This window comes from Protopterus annectens, chromosome 9.part0, assembly GCF_019279795.1.
Source record: "Protopterus annectens isolate FY-2018-M chromosome 9.part0, PAN1.0, whole genome shotgun sequence".
Classification (NCBI taxonomy): Eukaryota; Metazoa; Chordata; order Ceratodontiformes; family Protopteridae; genus Protopterus; species Protopterus annectens.
The window spans coordinates 717920290-717936786 of NC_056743.1; the positions used below are offsets into that span (position 1 = coordinate 717920290).

Below are 16497 nucleotides of genomic sequence, written 5' to 3' on the forward strand. Positions count from 1 at the left end.
CCACTGAACCTCACATTGTTCTGTTTTATTCCTAATGTCTCTGAGGCATAAACTCTCCACAGAGACTTCTTAATTTAAAATTGAAAATGTGGACACTCACCTACTATAATTTTAATGTTATCATCCAAAGGAGGATCGGCCAATTCTTCCTCACTATTTGACAAAGCATCTCTATATTACTGAAGTACTATAGAAGCAAATGATTATCATGTCTCTCTTAAGACCACCACTATCTAAATCATTCAGATGGCCTAAAGAAAAAGGGTTGTGCTCTACTATTACTCATTTGTCTCACTACTAAAGCCATCTGTTCTATTTCATCTTTCTTATATCATCTTTCCATAAACTCTGTCTGCAACTTCTGCAAATCTACACTGAACTTCCTATCATTGTTATTTAATCTTGAAACTCTCATCCCCTGACCCCTAAGTACATTTTTTGTATACATGCGGGGGAAGCATAGTATCCCTACTCAATAGGGCATTCTCCCCACAGTTCTTCTTAAATAACCCTGTGTTAAAAGAGCTATCAATGCCCCTAGTGAATCCAATATCAAGAAAATCTAATGAGTATAGTGAGCAATGATGGTTAAACTTCAAAAAAGTGGTTGTCCTATGTAGAGAAGAAACAAATTCCTCTAACGAATCAGCAGATCCAGTCTGTAACATAAATATATTGTCTACAAATATGTTATAAAACCTAATATGGCAGTTATAAACATTGTTTTCAAACACACAAGTGGTTTCCCATCATGCCATCACTAAATTTGTGTAGTTATTTGCACACGACGTGCCCATAGCTATGCCTGTTTTTTACTGCCAATATTATTTCCCTTCAAACAGGAACATATTCTTCTCTAAAATCAACTCCTGCAGTAAACAAATGAGATCTGTGTTAGTGATTTCAAAGTGACTGTTCTTAACTAAAATCACTTTCAGCATCAACAGCCCTTGGTCATTCGGAATCGCCATAAAAAGTGAATTCACATCTAAAGTAATCATCCAACATTTTTCTGGAATGGAACCATCATTCACACATAAAAACAAACTTTCTAAAAACTGTTTTGTGTCTTTCATGACTGTAAAAGACACATTAACCACAGGTCATAATTGTTTTTCAATATAAATAAAGGGTTGGTCAACCAGCCCCACCCTGAAACAATGGGTCTCGTGGGTGGGCTGGTTGAATACTTATGCACTTTGGAAGCCCATAAAGGGTTGGTACAATTGGAAATGCAACACTAAAATAATTAAACAGGTCCAATCAAATCACTCGCAACAGACAATCATTCAACGTACAAGACATAGAATGAATCATGGCATCAACATCAGCTGTATTCAACATACAGCATACCACGGTATTAGATAATATAACAAGCATAGCGTCTACATAATATTTTTTCCATGATCACCACAGCTCCACCTTTGCCTGCTGGGTGAATTGACAAACTAGAGTCATTCCATTCATCATTCAGTGCATTATACTCTGACCTACTTAAATTATGGAAATTCTTCCCTTTCTAGTCATTGTTGAAGGCTAGTAGCAAATCACTCTCAAGTTCTACAAAAAACCTCTAACAAAGGACTAAGGGCAGGAGTAAAAGAAGAAAATGTATTAGAGGTCTCAGTAAACATAGTTCTATGCATCGCATTGTGAGTAAATAACTTAAGGTCCAGTACTCAAACCTCAAAACGATCCAAATGCTGCCAATAACTAAAGAACCAAAGTGAATATATAAAAATAAGAATTTTTATTAATAAAACTAATTGAAATTAAGTGCGTTCATCTGTTCTAATGATGGACATCTTCAGAATACAAAAACAATAAAAACACAGGCAAAAACTGTCTGCTTATCTACAAACAGGAAAAGGAAACTATGTAACCATGTAAAAGTCCACTAAAAATGTTAAAGGGATAGCAAAACAAAGACTGAACTAATTCAAAGTTTTGAAGCTCTGTATCTTAATTCACTTGCTAGTGATATAGCTTCATTAATACCCGGTGGGAAGGTGGCATTTAACCTTAATTGCCATTTCAACTCCCTCTGCAACAATGAATTCTTCCAATCACCACTGTACTGATCCACTTCGATCTTTTCAAGCACGGAGAATCTGAATTTCACAAAGTGTTCACATTCCATGATGTGCATTGCCAGGACACTTTTACTGTCATTTTTTACTAATATTATTGAGGTCATGATATACCCGTTTATTAAGAGAATTGTTCATCTTACAGACATTAAAAGCTGTGCATGAAATACATTTCACAAGGTACACCACTTCGGAACTGTAACAGTAATATCTACCTGCTTTAGGCCAGTTCCTAATTTTATCCCATGATAGTCCTTTGTAGTCTGCCTCCACATAACAGCACTGCTTACAATGACCACACTTAGTTTTGTGGCCCCCACCACTGTAATTCCTGTTGTTAGCACCCCTCTCTAAGGTGTTCTTTATATTAGGTCTATTCTTGTAAACACATTAGCAGTTGGTCAAACTTCTCTTTAAAGTCGGTCATATAACACAGAAGGAACCAATTCTTAAAAAATAATATTCCTTATATCTGTAGCATCCATAGAATAATGTATGACAAAATAGTTGTCCAAATAATTGGATCTATCAGTATGTGAACCTACATCATGATCTCTTTCTAACCCTTTAAGCACTACAGGTACACATTTATCTGTTCTGCAATTCCAAACATTGTTCAAGACACTGTCAATAACTGCAACAAGGTATTCCCTTTCCAGAAACATACTCTTCAAGATCTCAAATTGTCTTTTACACTGAATATCATCCGATGTTAATCTGAAAGTATGAATGAATTGACTTTTCAGGATACACTTTTTCTGATGAAAAGGATGACTACTTTTAAAATGTAAATAAGAATTGCAGTGTGTAGGTTTGCTGAAAACTGTAGTGGCTAAGTTACCATTTTCTGTCTTGTTACCTCCACATCCAGGAAATGTATGCTCTTACAATCAGTGTGGTGAGAGAATCTAAGAAATTGTGTAGATGATTCTAAATACCTTACAAAGTCTGCCAACTGTTTAGTAGTCCCAGATCATACAAAAAAAATATGTCATCCAGGAAATGACAGCAAAATTCGGGTCTACATTATATTGTCGACAGCTCGCAATGTCGACTCTGAACTGTTCGACGCCAAACTGTCGATCTACAAAAATAGTGAATGGCTATATAACCAATTTCTTTCCAATGGAAAGAAATTGGTTGGCCAAACACCAATGGCACACATAAACAAATACATTTAAGTGGGGGGGGCTTTGCCCCCCACTCCCCCCAACTAAATATTCTAAATCCGAGACTGCACTACACCCTGGGAAAGGGCAGGTGTCAGAGAACGGCCAACCGATTTCTTTCCGTTGGAAAGAAATTGGGTATTTGGTCGTTCGCTATTTTTGTAGTTCGTCATTTTGGTGTCAAACAATTCAGAGTCAACATTGTGAGCTGTCGACAATATGATAAAGACCCCAAAATTCACAGTGTCTAAATAAATTGGACTTAAAAAGAAATTCAATGTCCCATTTTAACAACACTACATTAGCAAATATGGGGGCACAAATTCAATTTCCCATTTTAACAACACTGCATTAGCAAATATGGGGGCACATGTTGCAATGGGAAGATCCCTTTAAGACCTTTTTTGAAAGCTTGCAGCCTTTTTGAGTGAATGGAAGTCCTTGTGATATTTATGAATTTATTTATTAGTAGTATGCTGATTTGATTTTGATTTGTGTATTTTAATTTGAATGTATTTTAAATATGCTTCATGTTGGTTTTATATGTTGTGTTGGCTGATGAAGTGCAATTTACTGGTGACAAAGTGCTAAACTATTAAAACTCATTTTTAGAATAATCTCAGTCTTTCCTCCATGTTTGGTTCATGTCATTTCTTGGTGTTTAAACTAAATTTGAATTTGGCTTCAGGACCCTTCATACACTGTGGAGTGCCTTCTTTTTTTTTTTTGTTTCTTTAGGTAAAGTATTTATGTTTCCTGGTAGGCTTGAAAAGGCTCTATTAAAGTTTTTTTCTTTGCTTGTTTTCAGTGCTGTTTGGGGTTCTAGAATAATCCTGTAAAAAGGTATAGTATGCAATACAAATGATAGTGGAGGTTAGGTTTAATAAATCCAGTAATTTTGGGGGGTTCATTGCATTTATTTTGGGTATTGAATGTCATACAAAAAGATGCTGTGACTAAAAATATTAGATGTAAAATATAAAATATAAAATATAAACATGTTTTCAAATCGATACAATCCAGAAAGTGTAACAGAGATGAAAAATGAATGGAAGCTATTGAATATATGAATAAAATAAAAGAATGTAAAAGTCAAACAATATGAAAATTTCATATAAAATCATTACGGATAAATGTTACAAAACTAACCCTTGGCAGTGGATAGAAGGTGAAATTGTAGAAACTATTACAAGCAAAAAAATTGTAAAATATTTTTTCCTGTGGATATAGATAATTAATAAATTTCCAGTAAAGTCAGCCATTAGCCACAAGTAGTTATCTGAAAGGTTATGTCATGTATGTAACAAGAAAGAAACAGTTAAGCACTATTTTATTTTACAGCTGTGAAAGAATAACAAATATGAACAGAATAGGAGATACATGGAATATATGAAAATGAATATACAAATGATTTTCTATGTTGTATTATAAAGGAGTACTAAAAGGTAAGTAGGGTGCAACTGCAAACAACTGTGTGCAAGTATTTGGAATATTTGGTTAGCTAGATGCAATGAAGTGTTGTATAATAAAAATGGGATGAATATGAAATAAGAAGAAAAGCAGAAAAATATTATGGATAAAATTATAGGAAGGTAAGGAATATAAGTTATTATAAAGTCTGTGTGTCATATTGTATGTTTTTACAAATATAAAAAAGGAGAATGTTTTTATTTTAAGCAGGAGATTGTGTTTTTAAACTATGTATTATGTTACTTTGATTATTTAAATAAAGATCCCCTACTCTTTTCGGTAAGATCTCAGGAGATGGGGTCTTACTTTAATATCTCATCCAAAAGGTGCACACTCAGGAGTGCAGCTTCCCTCTTATACTCCACTAGAATGTCAGTATTTGAAAACTTATTCCAGCTATCTGCTATGGAAATAAAACTCAGAGCATTCTGATCTTCCAGCACGAAAAGCAAATGTACTACCTGTTGAAGGTAAAGTTTATAATATCATGCAATGAAAGCACTTTCATGAATAAAAATGTGTGGCATAGGGCCATCTTGAAGGACCAACAAAGAATAAGGTCAAACTCACAACAGCAATACTGCACCTACCCAAAGACCCATCCTCAGGCCTAACCCCATATCTCCTATGTCTAAAAGTGGTTTGAAACAGAATAGATTCATAATACAGTGCAAAACTGTGATTAATACCAATAACATAACTAAGTTAACTATAATATAATTTTAATGCTATCCACACTCAATGGCTTTCCCTAGAGGGTTTAGGAACTTTAGGCCAGGTCTAAAGTCTCTGAGCTATCAAGAGATGCTGGAAACTCTATTTTATTGCGTCCTTTCTGCTTTAGATGGGAGCTCTCTCTCTCTTGCTTACTATATCATAAGAGACCTGGTGGTCTCGGACCTCCTGTGTCTCCACAAGTCCAATGGCTCTACCAGTAATAGAAACAGGCACATAAATCTTCACCAGCAGATAAATGAAGCAGGGTGGAGGGACAGATTCATAACTTTGTATGTTAAGCTACACAACTAAATATCCTCCTTCAAACACAACCTAGATGACTGGATGGGTATTCACAAATTTACTGCAGGATTGATTGGTATCCTCATGGGGAAAGGGGTGAGGTTTGAGTAGGGTATTGGCAAGCCATAAATCATCATAAGACTAAATGGGCTAGGAAAACCTAGGAAGAAGAAATTGGATCCCTATTCTAGTCTCATAAATAACAAAATTAAAACATGAATTTCACTTTAAATGAAAATAAAGCAAGAAATCTGAATAGTGATGGGATCAAATATGAATTTAGATAAGAGAAGACCAACAGTATTAGTTGCCCCATATTTTGAGATTGGAATTTTGACTTCCCATTTATAATCACACAGTGGGGAGTAACACAATGGGATATGAAAATGCCTGGAAAACAAACACACATACTTAGAATGCAAACATGCAGATTGATGGAATGAAATCTAACATATATAGACAAGTGTTAAAATACAGTGGTAAAACATCTCCACCAGCATATGCAGTAGGAACTAAAATTAAGTGTCCAGGCCAGCTATTAAACTGAAGTCAAGCTGTGAATGTTTTTTTTTTTTTTTTTTTTTTTTTTTTTAACTCAAATGATTTTTATTTTGGTGAAATAACACAATAATTTAACATATTTATAACATCCAATAACTATTTACAGTATTTACATTCAGCCTGACAAAAAGGATTCAGATAAAAACATGTGTAGTTAAATAATAAGTTAATATATAAAGTATGATAGAAGAGTTTGGTTCCATCTGTAGGGTATCAGTCAAATTCAAAACTTTCCTCCACCGACTATTAACCAATAGCTTAGGAAAAGTTCTTAACTCTTTAGTTCTTTTCTCCATTAGTATGCCTTTCTTCAGTGATGATAGGAATTCCTCCATTGTGGGTGCTACATTAGAGTTCCATCTTCTAGTCATACATTTTCTGGCTATTGCTAACATTGTCCACAACAAATACATGTCATCTTTCTTCATATTATTACTATTAATAACATTCAATAAAATTAAAGACTTTGTCAAAACAAATATATCAGTATAGATACCTTAAAGAAATTTGTTAATCTCATTCCAATATGGTTTAATATTAGTACAGTCATAAAAAAATATGAGACCAGTCAGCATTAGTGGACAGATGACATCTCCAACATAACTTGCTGTTTGAAGGGTTCATTTTTGAGTTTTTCAGGTGTCAAAAAGGATCTGTGTAGAAACTTCCAATGAAAAATCCTCCAGAATTGTGAGTAAGAAGTTAGTTTAACTGAAAATAAAATGTTTGTTTTATCTTCCATTGATAATGATACTTAGGTATTGCCAGTAACAATCTTTGGGAGCTGTCTTATAGACAAAGTGTTATATAGATATGATAATTCATTTTTAACACTGATATTATTATATAGAATTCCAAAAATCCAGTTTATAATTTTGGTACGGTTTTGAAGGATGAGTTATGCATTATTCTACACAGATTCTTAGTGTATGTTATTACACTCTGAAGAACCAACCAGTCATTATGGGATAGGCATAGGTTGACAATATACTTTGTGTGTTCAAAGCTTGTTCGTTTTCAATACATTGCAACCAACAAAATAGGTTATTATTTTCCTGTAAACCAAAAATCTCTATGTGTTTTATCGGGAAATCCCTTGTAATAGTAAATGGTATTAAAAATCTATGCCACGTTTTTATATCTAAATTTGTGTTAATGAATTTTCTAAACACATCAAAAATATTGTTTATTAGTGTTAGTTTAGTTAATTTTGTTGAACTATACTGTACATTTAAACTTAAATAGTGCCATATTGTGTTATCTTTGTCAGTTACCAAAGAATTCTTTGATAAACAATTTTCATTCATTAGTATAATAGAGTGTAACTGTTTCCAACTGGAAGAGTATCTAGGATTTAGCCAATTAATTACTATTTTAATTATAGATGCCTTTATATAAGTTTCAATCTCTGGGAATTTTTTAACCCCCCCTTGTTCACATTTTCAGATATGATGAGAATATGCCACTCTATTTCTTTTGAGGTACCATAGGAATTTCATCAGAGTTTAAGTGATTTCTTTAAGGATTTTCTTTCCTGGTGGAAGTATAAGGGCTTGTGCTACATATAATATTTTAGGTAACAAAACCATTTTATCAGTTGTAACCTATCATCAAATGTTATAAACAAATTATTCCATTTGCTTATTAATGTCTTGATTAAGTCTATGGCTTTAGCATAGTTAAGCTTTAAGGTTTCCTCTATATTCTTGCCTATGACTTTTCCTAAATAGTCTAGAGTTGAAACTTGGTTTCCAATAATATGATTAACTGGAACCTGTATGTTCTTTTTTTATTTAATAATAAATATTTTGATTTAGATTTGTTGAAGGAGAGTCCTGAGATTTTTTGAAAAATTTGTTGTTACTATATCCACTTCACCTAATACTTCCTTAGAGTTGGGTAAGGTAAGCAAGACATCAACAGCAAACATTATTATTTTAGAAATATATTGGTCATATATATTTATACCTCTTATCTTTGGGTTATTACGTATTAGAATGGCAAGTATTTCTATGGCCAGAACAAATAGGATAGGGAACATGGTACATCCTTGTCTAGTACCTCTAGTGATTCAGAGTGCTTTGGAAGTAAAGGGACCTAATTTGACATATGCTAGATTATTTTCATAGATTTTCTTTATCATTGTTATAAAAAAGGGAGGAAATCAAATGACTGTAAAACTTTAAATAACTCCAATTTAAAGAGTCAAAGGCCTTTTGAATATCTAGACCTATTATCAATGATTCATGGTTTCCTCTATTGAGGTACTCTATCAGAGTTAATACTCTTTTAATATTATCCTGTGTATGCCTGTTATGTATGAAACCAGTTTGGTCTTCATTAATTGTTTTAGATATGGGTATTTTAAATCTATTGACCATAACTGACATAACTAGTTTACAATCATTATTCAACAAAGAAATTGGTCTATATGAGTTGCAATGATTAGGATCCTTATTCTCTTTTAATATAGGAGAAATTAGAGAATATCTCCAAGAAGGAGGAATGTTTGCTAATGTTTGAACTTCAAGAAAGGTTTTATGTAGAAGAGAGATTATAGAAGAAGGGAACAATATATAAATTTTGATAATTAAGCCATCTTTTCCAGGTGCTTTATTAGACTTCCTTTAATCCCATCTATAATTTCCTTTTGAGAAATAGGTTTTTGTAGATCTAACTTAAGTTCCTCAGGAATTCTTGTTATGTTGGGAACTATATTCTCTAACTTCTCACATTCATTTGTACTTATTTTATCTTTATGATGCTCTGCATAATGATAATTAAAAACCTCCAGAATGTCCCCTATGTCTGAGACTTTTTTCCTTTTCCTTTCATGAAAGATACTATCAATGTTATTAACTTTTGATTGTATCTTAACTTTCATAGATAGATTATGAAGATGCTTAAGAGAGGTAGCATAAGAATTTAATTTCAGTTTTTCCATAGCTAAATTAGTTTTATGGGCTAATATTTCATTGTATTTCTTATTTGCTTCTTCTATTTTCCTCTTATTATCTGTAGCAATTATGTTTTTATTAGATTTAAGAGATAATATTTGATTTTGGAGTTGCTGTAACTCTGAGTCCTATTCTTTAATTTTATTTTGTACCAGCTAATGGTTTTACTATATAGACAGGCCTTATGAGAATCCCAAACCATAACTGTGTTTGCTTCAGATTTATAATTAATCTCTAAGAAAAACTGAAGTTCAGAAGTTATCCAAGATTTAAAGCCTTTATTTTTTGTGATATATGAAGGAATCCTTGAAGTAATAATTAATTGATTGAATTCCAAGTGTATTTTTAACAACAGGGAATTATGATCTGGAAAGGGACAAGGTTGGATTGAAAAAGTCAAGATTTTAGAATAAAGATCTTGTGAGATATAAATTGTATCTATTCTAGTTTAGGTACCATGTCTATAGTGCTGGTGTGAGAATAGTAAAGAAGTTGATCCCAAAGCATTAAAGGTATCTTTTAATTTAAACATTTCTGTCCATTTTTTAACTGTTTGGCTGAGGACAATAGTCTAAGAGATTTCCTATTGGTAGTTTCTGTAATATCTGTGATACACCTGAAATCACCTCCTAGTATAATATTACCTTTAGAAGTAGTTGTAATAAAGTCCAAGTGTTTCCTAGCTAGTCCAACCCCCATACCCAGGAACCAGTATAAATTAACCTGGGTCCAAATTCTATTTTTAAACTTAAGTATAACTAAGACCATGAGTCCATCATTATCTACATGTTTGTAAATGATTTGGGGATTTAAGAAAGTATTTTTCCATAGAATTATTACTCCTCTGTTCTTATTTTTATAAGAAGATTGAGCAAGTTTTGTGTATTCCTTAGGGTCCCACATAAATGTGTCATATATTTTAAAGTGTGTCTCTTGGTGCTAATATACTAAAATACATGACTTTATAATAACTGAAAACATGACATCTGAAATATAAATAATATCTTGGATACAATAAGAAAATCAACATATTAAATGCAAAGTAATTATAGTTCAGTCAAAATTATTCATATATATATATATATATATATATATATGGTTCCAATTCAGAAGCCTGAAACATCATAAGCCTGAAAATCAAAATCCTGAAACCAAAAGCCTGAAAATTCAGAATCCTGAAAACTCAAAATCCTGAAAGACCAAAATCCTGAAAGACCAAAATCCTGAAACTCAAAATCCTGAAAACACAAATAATGCTAATATGTCACTATAAAGACACTAATATCTACCAACTGACCCTGACCCTAACCCTAAGGTCCGTCACTATCGCACACTCACCTGACCCGTGCCCTAAACCTAACTCACTTAAACCGCCCCTAACCCCAATATTTGTCACTATTGCATACATGCCTAACCTGCGCCCTAACCCTAACTCACTTAAACCGCCCTAACCCTAAAATAAAACCAATCAAGACACTTACCTGACCCCAACGCATGACCTAACACCACAGGACTAACAATAGCAAAGCCACAATGACATCAGTATGTCTATTTTGTGTTTTCAGGATTTTGAGTTTCAGGATTTTGGTCTTTCAGGATTTGGGGCTTTCAGGATTTTGAGTTTTCAGGATTCTGAATTTTCAGGCTTTTGGTTTCAGGATTTTGATTTTCAGGCTTATGATGTTTCAGGCTTCTGAATGGGAACCATATATATATATATATATATATATATATATATATATATATATATATATATATATATATATATTTGCTAGGATTTAGTATGGTGTTTGAGTATCCTTACAGTTATTACCATTAGTCATAAGCATTTCCTGTAAATATATAAGCCTATACTAAACACTTGCTAACTGCATAGGGAAGTTATTTATAAAGATCTATTTATAAAAAACTCCAGTATATTCACTAGAAATAGTGGCTATAATTAACTGTTTACAAAAAAAAAATAACATTTATGTATATAGTTGATCACAAAATATAGTCACTATTATAAAAGGGAACCATGAATATGTTTGCAGACAATGTAGCTCATCATTCTTGAAAAAGAAGCCTATAATGCTATATTAACCAATCAGAGACTTGACATTCACAATTAGGCTTGCATATACACATTAGATGTAATGTAATCTGATCTGCATGCATAGAATGCATGATGTCACGAGTTAAGTACGAAAGCTTCACTTCTTAGATTTCAAACTGACATTTTCTCACCCAGCACGCTACACAGTACAGTTTCCCGACCTTACTTTAACTGTATCACAAAGTCTGCTTATTTACAGTAACAAATGCAAAGTTTAACTGTCATATACTTCGAAACAGCAAAATAACATTTAATGCCAATGAGAGATAAAACAGAACTTTAATGTTAAACTCTACAGGAAACATAACTTGTAACCATTTAAAAACCTTGTGCCATAAAACATACAAGCATATAACTGTCAGAGAGACCCAATTTATATCAAAAGCTGATAAACAGTTTTTTGTTCACACAGGTACCAATATATATTCTGAAACAATCAGAAGTTATAAATATTAAAAAAAACTAGTTAATATATACTGAATCATAGATATGCCCTGTTATCCCATGTATCCAAAACAGTTTTGATAAATAATCTAAGCAGTGGCTATGCCTGTGTAATAACTCAGAAGAACATTTAGCAGGGCAAAGGGCTATACATTATTTGAAATAAAGCATGCTGTCTTAAGGTCATAAAATCAAAGATAGCTTACTGTTCAATTATATCACTCAATAAACCAGTAATATTATACTAATACACTAAAAGCATAAACAGTTATTTAATTTGTACATGAACAAAAAAAGTATAGAAATGAAAAAGCAAAAAGAGAAAGAAAAGCAATAAGAAAAATATTGTCATGACAATCCTTACTTGAAGATTTAGCAAGTATAAAACAAATTAAGGTCCAGTTGCAGTAGATGCTTGAGAGATTTAATGGGAACAGCAATCTTTGACTCAGTTTTTGTTTTTTTTTTCTTTTTAACATCAGTCCAAGAAGATTTATCAGTAACTCTCTTCAGAGAAGTAAATGCCCATTCCATATCTTCAGGTAATGAAATAATGTTATTGTTTTTAATAAAGGCAGTGGCTTCCTCTACAGTATTAAATTATCTCATTTCATTCTAATATAGAATTTTTATTCTGGCAGGAAAGCCAAGCTGAGTTTTGATGCTATTCTGCTTTAACAGTTTTATTAATGGCCAAGCTTTTTTCCTCTGTTCCAAAACCCTGGTAGAATAGTCATTATCAAATCTAATTGGGTTTTGATTAAATTTTAATGGACTTTTCCTCCAGGAAGATTTTAGGACCAACTCCTTGTCCAAATACGATAGAAACTTTATGTCTATTGATATGGGAGAGTAGAGGAGGATGTTGATATTGGCTTTCCTAAAGCTCTATGGGCCCTTTCATAGACCCTCCTTTAAATCTAAAATCTCTGGAATTCAGGTATTCGGGAAATAAATTATATCTTCTCCTTCAGCTCTCTCAGGGGTGCCAAAAATCCTTATATTTGACCTTCTCTCCCCATTTTCCGGGTCATCCATTTTATTGAGAAGCCAAATGTTTTGTTTGATGAGAAAATCTTTCTGGCTTTCTTCTTCCTTCAGTCTTCCATCAGGATCATTCAGGGTTGCTTCCAAGTGTGTTATTCTGGAATGATGCTGTTGTATAAGTTCCTTGAGATAATCTGTTTGTTTCTGACAATTTCTCTTGAGGTTTTGTAAATTCTCCTTAAAATCATCCATTTTTAGTGAGAGTTCTTATAAACAGATGTCACAAACTGCATTTCTTTTTTAAAGCCATGTCAGAATGAGGTCTTCGAAGTGCTCATCTCCACAAATTATATATTCTCCTTTATAATTTGACAGAAACAAAACTTTCCTAAGTTCACCAAAGTTACTAATATTATAGTTTATACTTTCATCTATCAATTCTAAGTATTTTTGCTAAAATAAAATGTTATTTCCTGTTTTTTATATTAGTTTCATGGAGTTTTGAAAAACTGCTGCTGTCAGTTGGCCATCTTGGCTCCACTCCTTGTGAATGTTTTTAAGCAAGCAAGCAAAGAAAAGAATAGACAACAGTTTGCTAGACAGAAAGAAAAAATATGACTCCTGCGTTACTGTGTACAGTAACATTGGACTGTGTATGTCAATATGCGACGAGGAGCTCCTTGGATATAAAAATAAACGGGACACGCACGAGGAAATCACAGTGATGTATTACTATTTTAATCCAGGGAACGTAATTGACGGTTTATATGATCAACACCATGAAATTGCTACTTATACGCGAGTTTGAACATTATGACTCACTAAACCTGGCTCTTTTTCCCCACAAACGGTGTCACCTCACGGTTATATTAGTTAAATGGGGAACACCCAAAGCAGATTTAGCAAAAACCTTGGGGGAAATAGGGTAGCCAACTCAAACCACTAATTAACCATAATCTTCACAATCGTCATCGCACCACTACAGAACGTGGTTAGTCGCGCACACAATCTTTAACCCCTTGCATGAAACTAAAACTAAGGTTACCACCTGTCCCTGTATGCAGGCGAAGTTCCTCTTTGGCCAATTGTGTCCTATGAAAAAAAACACAAAAAAAATGTCCTGAGATTTTAGGGCAAAAATATTTCCTACGTTTCTAAGTAGTTGCATAAAACAGTTACGTATCTCAAACACCTGTCATAAGAAATAGCACAAGCAGCTCAAATGCTACAATAAAAACTTCCATGTTTGCAAAAAGTGAAGTTCTCTCCTTTGCATTGGCTGTACGTATGTTTTGCCCTGCAAAATCTTACGTTTCTACAAAAATGTCCCATTTTGAGAAATTGAAAGGTGCCAACCCTAAACTAAAACAGTTTTATTTGAACCTGTCCACTGTGCAGTGCAGATTGCATCTTGCTGGATTAACACACTCCGTTGTCCGTATAAGACACAAGTGAAAAGGAGGTGCTATTTAACAAGTGTGAAGGCTGGCAGAGTGACGGCTAGTAGCTCCGCATTGGCCTGTCGCCTGTACACAAGAGGTTTATGTTACTACAGTTTACTTCCGGGAGTCCATTACGTACTCCTGATCAATGGTCATTTCACGTGTGCGTCGTTTCTATGGATTTTCACATATTTTATTGCTGATGTCTGCCCTGCACGGTTAACTGTTTTGTAGTCAGAGTGCATATATCGTGATAACTGACAGTGGCAATTTGTTACCAGCAGAATGGGGATGTGCTTGCCCTGTTTGGGTGGAGCAGCAGAAGATGTTGTGGAGACCCCAGATCCGGTGAGTGCAAATGAAACGTGTTGCGTACTCCTTGATTTAATCAGCTTTACGCATTAAGAAACTGAGACAAATCGGGATTGTACTTAAGTTTGCCAAGTACTTTGCATCGCAGCCCGATTTTTACGGGGGAATGGGCATGAGGAAAGAGGGAAACTGTTTACAGTTCCAACAATGTGCATTCTGTTGTGACGTACTGTTTGGAAATTTCCATATGGGCCCTAAGCTGTCAGCCTCTTGTGCCTCCAAAGTCGGTGACAAAACTAAAAATAATAAGGGGTAGAAGTCGCAAGTCAGGAGCACTTGAAATGGTGGTACTGGTGATTTAAAAAGCAGACAGAATAAGAGTAGCTGATTTAGCATGTATTTTCTAAAACCAAGTAAGCCTGTAGCTGTATTATCAGATGTTAAACCTAGTAGCATACCTCTCAAGTGACCCTGATTTTGACTCACATTTTAGCTTTGTTCCTCTTAAAACTGATGACATTTGGAGGAAAAGTGAATTACACTTAGTAAATAGTGACAATAATTAAGAGTTGTAGACTTCTTTAACTTCATAAGATGCAAATTAATTCACCGTTTCTTATTCTGTCAATGGCTCAAGTTACTAGTGCTGATATTTTAAAAGTGTCCCTGATTTTCTCTGGTTTTGTTCTTGATTCTGGTGACATTTGTCCCTGATTGGTTGAGAGCTCTGCCTAGTTCATTGCCTTTCTACAGAGAATCACTTTAGGAGAAGCAAGAAAAACAGTATTTTTCTGCACCAAAACCAGGGACCTTCTTGACAGTAAGGGACAGCTGAGAGGTATACACAGGCTGTGTGTGCTTGAAACTGGTGATACCGCCGTTTGAGGTTGTTCCAGCAAGCAACAATGCCTGGCAGGGAATTAAAGCGCAACCAGGGGCGTCGTGAGGAATAATGCCACAGGTGGAGGGTTTTACCACCCCCCCCCCCCGAGGGCGTTAATTGCCTAATAACTCTAACTCTAGTAGTGTGCTTAGATAATTGGCTGTAAGTTGTTTTGTATTTGCTTTTCTTTTTTGTTATTATATGCTTTTTTTATATTTTTAATGCAACATAGCTCCATTGTCTAGTGTTTCAAACTTGCTATATCATATATAAATGCTGTTAGAGAAAGTATTTTACATCCAAAATATAAATTATGTAATTAATTTAATGTCTGTAGACGCATTCAGAACCACAGACCAGCAAACTCACATGTAAATAGAAGCACGCACATATACATATACATATACACACACACACACACACACAGCAGTTACAGATATTGTGCTGAGTTATACACCTCAGATATCTCCTTCTGATAAATTGAATGAAAAAAAATATAGGATGCAAGGCCCTTATTTTGCCACATAGTTCTGCTCTGTCTTTTGTAGAAAGTTTAATTTGCTGGTAAGTCACGTGCATATGCAATAAAAAGAGTACCAAAGTATTAGGTCTGAGTACTGGCCCCTTGAACCGTTGGGCAGAAGTCTGTAAATTAAGCCACTATTCCGCCCAACTTTGTGATCAGCTGATATTTAATGCTGATGTCTTACCATTTAAAATGTTTTTTTCATCATTTATCTTGCAAATTTTGCGTGTGTTTGAAAGGTGTAGTACTTCTGTCGTGGGGTAAAACAACATGGTACAACATTCATCCTATGTTCTTACTCTCGTTTTTAAAGATACTAGCAAAATACTTAATCTGGGAATCTGAGAGTAGTAAAAATCACTGTATAGATTATTGTGATTCAGTATCAGATCATGTAATTTATACATTAAGATTATAAATATGTATACTATAATGGATAAGCTGCCATTACTAAGCTTTTATTTAAAAGCTGTTCCAAACGCCATATTACCTGATTATAAAACAGAAACTCAAGAGATTAGGTTACCAGTGAATACCA

General features: G+C 33.8%; 1 protein-coding gene across 1 annotated transcript in view; it reads left to right on the forward strand.

The window, feature by feature from the left end:
* The first annotated feature begins 14330 nt into the window (after nucleotides 1-14330).
* The window catches only part of LOC122811478 (small VCP interacting protein), a 246555-nt gene continuing 244388 nt past the window's right edge, over nucleotides 14331-16497 (forward strand). Inside the window, exon 1 of the mRNA XM_044083341.1 lies at nucleotides 14331-14586. Coding sequence (XP_043939276.1) covers nucleotides 14524-14586 — 63 coding nt within the window. The 5' untranslated portion in view covers nucleotides 14331-14523. The remainder of the gene's footprint in view (nucleotides 14587-16497) is intronic.